The sequence below is a fragment of the Dasypus novemcinctus genome, chromosome 3 (genome assembly GCF_030445035.2).
Source record: "Dasypus novemcinctus isolate mDasNov1 chromosome 3, mDasNov1.1.hap2, whole genome shotgun sequence".
In the NCBI taxonomy this organism is placed as follows: Eukaryota; Metazoa; Chordata; class Mammalia; order Cingulata; family Dasypodidae; genus Dasypus; species Dasypus novemcinctus.
In genome coordinates this window covers 595,674-602,182 of record NC_080675.1, presented here as the reverse complement: position 1 = coordinate 602,182, position 6,509 = coordinate 595,674, and the positions used below count along the sequence as shown (strand labels likewise).

The 6,509-nt window shown below is 61.7% G+C and overlaps 1 protein-coding gene across 3 annotated transcripts in view; it reads right to left on the bottom strand.

Annotated features, from left to right (window-relative positions):
* Nucleotides 1-823: 823 nt before the first annotated feature.
* Nucleotides 824-6,509, bottom strand: part of BRF1 (BRF1 general transcription factor IIIB subunit) — a 72,979-nt gene continuing 67,293 nt past the window's right edge. For 2 of the 3 annotated variants that reach the window (XM_004474924.4, XM_071213550.1), the window contains 3 exons: nucleotides 2,480-2,534; nucleotides 2,008-2,179; nucleotides 824-1,591 (listed from right to left, as the gene is read on the bottom strand). In XM_004474924.4, the coding sequence (XP_004474981.1) occupies nucleotides 1,554-1,591; nucleotides 2,008-2,179; nucleotides 2,480-2,534 (265 nt within the window). In that variant the 3' untranslated portion in view covers nucleotides 824-1,553. The remainder of the gene's footprint in view (nucleotides 1,592-2,007; nucleotides 2,180-2,479; nucleotides 2,535-6,509) is intronic. The other variant, XM_004474923.3, reaches the window with a different exon arrangement.

Sequence of the window (6,509 nt, the reverse complement as noted above, 5' to 3'; positions counted from 1 at the left end):
CCAGCTGAGACCCCCCTGCACGCCCACGGCCACACCTGCTCCAGCTGAGACCCCCCTGCACGCCCACGGCCACACCTGCTCCAGCTGAACCCCCCCTGCACGCCCACGGCCACACCTGCTCCAGCTGAGACCCCCCTGCACGCCCACGGCCACACCTGCTCCAGCTGAGACCCCCCTGCACGCCCACGGCCACACCTGCTCCAGCTGACACCCCCCTGCACACCCACAGCCACACCTGCTCCAGCTGACCCCCCCCTGCACACCCACGGCCACACCTGCTCCAGCTGACCCCCCCCTGCACACCCACGGCCACACCTGCTCCAGCTGAGACCCCCCTGCACGCCCACGGCCACACCTGCTCCAGCTGAGACCCCCCTGCACGCCCACGGCCACACCTGCTCCAGCTGACCCCCCTGCACGCCCACGGCCACACCTGCTCCAGCTGACCCCCCCCCGCACGCCCACGGCCACACCTGCTCCAGCTGAGACCCCCCTGCACGCCCACGGCCACACCTGCTCCAGCTGAGACCCCCCTGCACGCCCACGGCCACACCTGCTCCAGCTGAGACCCCCCTGCACGCCCACGGCCACACCTGCTCCAGCTGACCCCCCCCCCCGCACGCCCACGGCCACACCTGCTCCAGCTGAGACCCCCCTGCACGCCCACGGCCACACCTGCTCCAGCTGAGACCCCCCTGCACGCCCACGGCCACACCTGCTCCAGCTGAGACCCCCCTGCACGCCCACGGCCACACCTGCTCCAGCTGAGACCCCCCTGCACGCCCACGGCCACACCTGCGCCAGAGACGAGCCTCAGACGACCTCTGGTCAATCCAGATCTTTCTGCTTCTCTGCAGTGGTCCTCCCACCACCTCCCAGGAGCCCCGGATGCAGTGCCACAGGGGGCGGAGGGTGCCCGGAAGGGGAGGGGCCTGGCCCGCTGGGGCTGAGCTGTGGGGGCTTCCCCCCTCCCTCCCTGGAGGCTGAGCCCAGTCCCAGCTCAGATGGGTCCACCCTGCCTTGCAGGGCAGTGGGGCCAGACAAAGGCCCCACCAGCTGCTCCGCCTGCGCCTGCTGCTTCGCCTGCGCTGGCTGCTCCACGCCTGCTGCTCCGCCCGTGCCTGCTGCTCCCCCACGCTGGCTGCTCCGCTGGTTCAGTCCGCCCTCTGGCTGAGTGGGGCCGGGCGACTTTGGGGGCTGCTGGTGGGCTGCTCCAGGCAGCACCCTCAGAGTCAGCTGCCGTGGCTGCTGCTGGACAAGCGCTGGGAGCACGGCGGGCCCACGGCCGCCCGGCTGCACAGACACTCAGTGCAGTCTCCTTGCTGGGTGGAAACGTTCCATACATTGCTCAAAACATGATCCTGAGGAGGAGGGTCCTCAGGGCCCGCTCTGGCCTGGGATGCGGCTGGCGGGCGGGTGGGAAGTGCAGCCTGCTCTTCACCCGGAGGTGCGCTGTTGATGCACTGGCTACAGCCATGGAGCCCCTGGGCTCCTGTGCAGTGAGGCCCACGCGGGGTCTGCTGCCGGCAGGCCGCCCTGGCCACAAGAGGCCCTCAGTAGCCGTCGTCGTCGTCGCCATCACAGCCGTAATCTGCAGGGCACAGGGACAAGGACGGATGCCGTGTGCTCGTGGCGATGCAGCCCAGGCCGGCTCCTGCCTCCCCTCCCCGTGAGCCACCCCCGCGCCCGCCTGCACGGCCTGGCCCCACTGAGCCTCGGACCCGCAGCAGGACCAGGTCGGGTCCTGGGCTCAGCCCTCGGCGCTGGATGCTCCCAGCTCAGGGGCGGGGGGCAGCGCAGCCACGCGCCCATGTGCAGGCAGGAACCGCAGCCTCTCTGCCTCAGGCCAGTGCCTTCCAGCACCTTCAGGGCCTCAACACTGATGCGGGCAGTTAACAAGCGTCTTCATGCAAAGCGCTGCCCTCCAGGGTCAAGGCCTGAGTCTGGGGTCCTGGGGCAGGTGGCGTGTGGAGCCCGCCCGGCCCGCCCCGCGCTGCCCTCACCCACCGCTGCCGCCCATCATCTGCAGGGCGCTCACGCAGTGCTCCCCCTCCTCCTCATCGGGGTCGTCATCGTCCACGTCGTCGTCCGCGTGATAGGACACGGGTCCACTCTCCACCACCACGGCTGCCGGCCTGGCGAGCTCAGCCCCAGGGTCGGGGGTTCCGGGGGGCCAGGGCTGGAACAAGGGGCAGGGGGCTCAGGGAGGCCGGGGGGCGACGCCGCTGGGCATGTACCGTTGGGGGGACCCCACCAAGGCCACGCCAGGGGCTGCTCCCCCGAGTGGCAGCATCCACTAGTTGTCAGGGGAATGGCTCCCACCCCACGAAGCCCCCGTGCAGACCCCACTTCAGCAGGTGCTCCTGGCCCTGTGTCCCCACCCACCTCGGGCATCTCCGCCACATGAAGCAAAGGAGGGGGCTCCCCGAGGCCCCAGGCCCCTCCCGTGGGCTGCACCTGCGCCCCAGGCCCCACGTACCTCTCCCACTACAGCAGCCTTCTTTGCTGCCTGGGTCGGCACCAGTGGCCTCGACCTGGAAAAGAGAGCACTGTGGCCTCAGACCACGCCTGCCTGCCACGGCCCACAAGCCACAGCCCACACCCGTCGCGGGGGTGGGGGGGTGGCAGGAGGCAGGCCTGAGGGTCCTGGACCCTGGAAGGTACTCTGAGGTGCAGCTGCCTCATGCCTCACCCAGCAGATGCCACTACCAGGGTTCCTCATGCCAGCCCCTGCCTTGCCCCCAGCAGCTCCGCTGCAGGCTCCACGCAGCACAGGGGCCAGGAAATGGGGGGACGAGGGAGGGGTGGGGGGAACGGGGGGACGCGGGGGACGCGCCACCCGCAGAGCTGCACCTCCAGAGGCTCCCGCAGCCACAGGCCCCCTTCCCAACGACTCCCACAGCCCACGTCGTCTGACCCGCCCCTCTCTGGGGAGCAACCACCCCCTCTAGGCTGGAGCGGCAGCACTCAACGAATAAACCTGGCTGGGTCACCCCGAACTCCCAGCCTTCGGTGCCCCCTGCTCCACGGAACCAAGTCCTGAGGCACAGCCTGCGCCCCCTGCACCCTCAGCCTCCCTGGCCTTCCCTCGCCACTGCATCACCCCACCCGCATGCCAAGCCACAGCTGCTGCCCCGGGTGCACCCGACCCCGAGAGGCCCCTGGCTGCCTGGAGCTCTCCATCAGGTCCACGTGCCCCCGTCTGGGGGCCACACCCCTGCCTCCCCACAACTCCCTGGGCCTGCGCAGGTGCCATCCTGTCCTGCTTGGACCCCACCTCCTCACACACCCCCTCCCGAGCGGGGCCCAATGGGTCTGTGGGCTTGTGGCCGTGCTCTCCAGGTCTCTCCACTAGGCCTGGCCTGGACCGGCTGCCCTGGGCAAGGGGCACAGCGCACACTGGAGAGAGGACCCCAACCCCTGGTTCTGGCCTAGGGCAGATGCCCCCAGCCCAGCAGGGCTGCTGCCAGGGTAGAGGGCACGGAGCGCTCAGATGCTGGAGGCGGCTGGCACGGGCACTGGCCGTGGCCGGAGGCGGGGTGGGGACGTGGCTGCCTTGAAGCTGGTCTCTGCACACGCGTCCTGAGTGTGGCACTGACACTGGCGGCTGGGGGCAGAAGGAAATTCCGGGCCCCAGGGGCAGAGCTGCTGGTCCCTAGCACATGAGGAGCCCCCGCCCCTCAGCAGCTGCGGCCAGAGAGCAGGACACAGCACGCCAGGCTTACGGCCACGCAGTGCTGGAAAGGACTCGCAGCTCAAGCGCTCAGCTGAGAGAAGGAAGACCGCAAATCAGAGACTCGACTTAGAAACTGAGGAGAAGAAAGGAAATAAAGACTGAAGCGGAGAAAATGAAGTAGACTAGAAAAACTAAAGAGAGCACCAACGAACCCAAGAGGCGGCTTGTTGAAAACACTGATTCCCCAAACCAACAGCCAGACTAAGAAAGAATGTTTAAAAAAAAAAAATAAGAAAACACAAATAACTAAAATCAGAAAGGAAAGGAAGACATTGCTACTGAATTACAACCACCGAAATAAAAAAGATCTTAAGAGGATACAGTGAACAACCGGGTGCCAGCAAACTAGACAACTGAGATGAAACAGACAAACGCCGAGAAACGCGTGAGAGCCGACACAGACTCTGGAAGAAACAGAAGACTCAATGACCAGGCACAAGTGGAGAGACTGAGTCAGTCACCAAAATGCTTCCAATAGGGAAGCGGATATGGCTCAGCAATTGAGCTCCTGCCTACCAAATGGGAGGTCCCAGGGCCTCCTGGAAAAGGCAAGCAAGACAGTGAGCTGGTGTGATGGGCTGGCGCAGCGAGCTGATGCACCAAGATGACGCAACAAGGAGAAACAGAGAGGTAACAAAATCGGGAGCGGAGGTAGCTCAAGCGACTGAGAGCCTCTCCCAAATGGGAGGTCAGATCAGTTCAGTTCTCAGTGCCTCCTAAAGAGAAGATAAGCACACAGCTACCAAAAAAAATGGGGGGGGGAAGAGGGGGAGGATAAATAAAATAAATCTTAAAAAAACACACAAAACCTCTCAACAAAGAGGAGCCCAGGGCTGAAGGCTTCGCAGGTGAATTCTACCGCTCGTTCCAAGAATTAACACCAATCCTGCTCAAACTCTTCCAAAAAATTGGAGAGGAAACAGTAGTACCTAAATCATTCTGCGAGGCCAACATGCCCCTAAATATCAAAGCCGGATTAAGACACTGCAAGAATCCTACACGCTAATCTCTCCTATGGACATAGATGCAAAAGTTCTCAATAAAATACTAGCAAACCAGGAAGTGGACTTGGCCCAGTGGTTAGGGCGTCAGTCTACCACATGGGAGGTCTGTGGTTCAAACACAGGGCCTCCTGACCTGTGTGGAGCTGGCCCACGTGCAGTGCTGATGCGCACAAGGAGTGCCGTGCCACGCAGGGGTGTCCCCCGCGTAGGGGAGCCCCACGCGCAAAGAGTGTGCCCATAAGGAGAGCTGCCCCAGCACGAAAGAAAGTGCAGCCTGCCCAGGAATGGCGCCGCCCACACGGAGAGCTGACACAGCAAGATGATACAACAAAAAGAAACAGATTCCCCTGCCGCTGATAAGGATAGAAGTGAACACAGAAGAACACAGCAAATGGACACAGAGAGCAGACAACAGGGCGCAGGGGGGGGGGGGGGGGGGGGGAAGAAATAAATAAGTAAATCTTTAAAAAAAAAAAAAAATACTAGCAAAGATCCAACAGCACATCCGAAGGACTACACACCATGACCAAGTGGGATTTATTCCTGGTACGCGAGGGTATTTCAAAGTGAAAAAATCTATTCATGTAACATGTTAACAGAATGAAGGGAAAACCACACGATCATCTTGACTGACACAGAAAAGGCCCCTGACAAGGCCCGCACCCCTTCCCGAAACACTTAAGGAACCGCCTCCAAGCGATGGGGGCATCTATGGAGAGCCCGCTGGTCCACCCCCAGCGGTGGGGTTGAGGCTCTCCCCCCTGGTGCCCGTCATGTTCCCAGCATGGCTCTGGCAGAGCGGGTGGGCTGACTGGCATGAGAGCCACTAGGTCTCCCAAGGGGCTGGTGCAGGCGATTGCTTCCAGACCGTGGAGCCGGCAGCGAAAACCCGCGGCCGGTCCCAGCACACAGGGCCGTGCGTGCCGCAGCGCCTATGGGTGGGGAGGCGCCTGCTGCTGCAGGGAGGAAACGGGAATCCCTGCTTCTACTGCTGGAATGACAGTGAATTTCTTGGCAATTTGGGTCCCTTTGAAGCTCAGCCATGTTCTTGCTCGTGAGAGAGTAGACATGCAGCCGACAAAAGCGACGGGCAGCTCAGGGTCTACAATGGAAGTCATTTTTAAAGAAGTAACAAAAGACGTAAAACTTTCTCTAGTTGCAGATGACACGACCCTACATATACAAAGTCCTGAAAGAGCTAATAAATGAATTCAGCAAGGTGGCAAAGTATGAGATCAACACCCCAAAACCAGGAGTGTTTCTATACATGAGCAATGAATAATCAGATGAAGAAATCAAGAAAAGATTTGGAGACTGGATGTAGCTCTGTGGCTGAGTGCCTGTTTCCCAATTACGAGGTCCTGGGTTCAATCCCAGGTACCTCTTAAAAAGAAAAATGAAAAATAACTCTCATTGGGGAGCGGATGTTGCTCCGTGGTTGTGCACCTGCTCCTCATTTACAAGGTCCTGGTTTGATCCCCAGTGCCCCCTTTAAGGAAATACTCCACTCACGATAGCAACTAAAAGAGCAGACTGTTTAGGGATGAACGTAACCAAGGGCGTAAAGGACTTGTCTGCAAGCCACAGGTGCGACAAGGACACCTAAGGAACTGCAAGGACGCTCTGCATTCATGGACGGAGACCAGCGCTACGAGGTCAGCGCCACCCACACTGGTTTACGGGTCCAACGCACTCCCAGTCAAACTCCAGGCCTTCTTCTGCAGAGACGTAAAGCCAACCACCGGGCTCACCGCGGGCAGCGGCCGAGA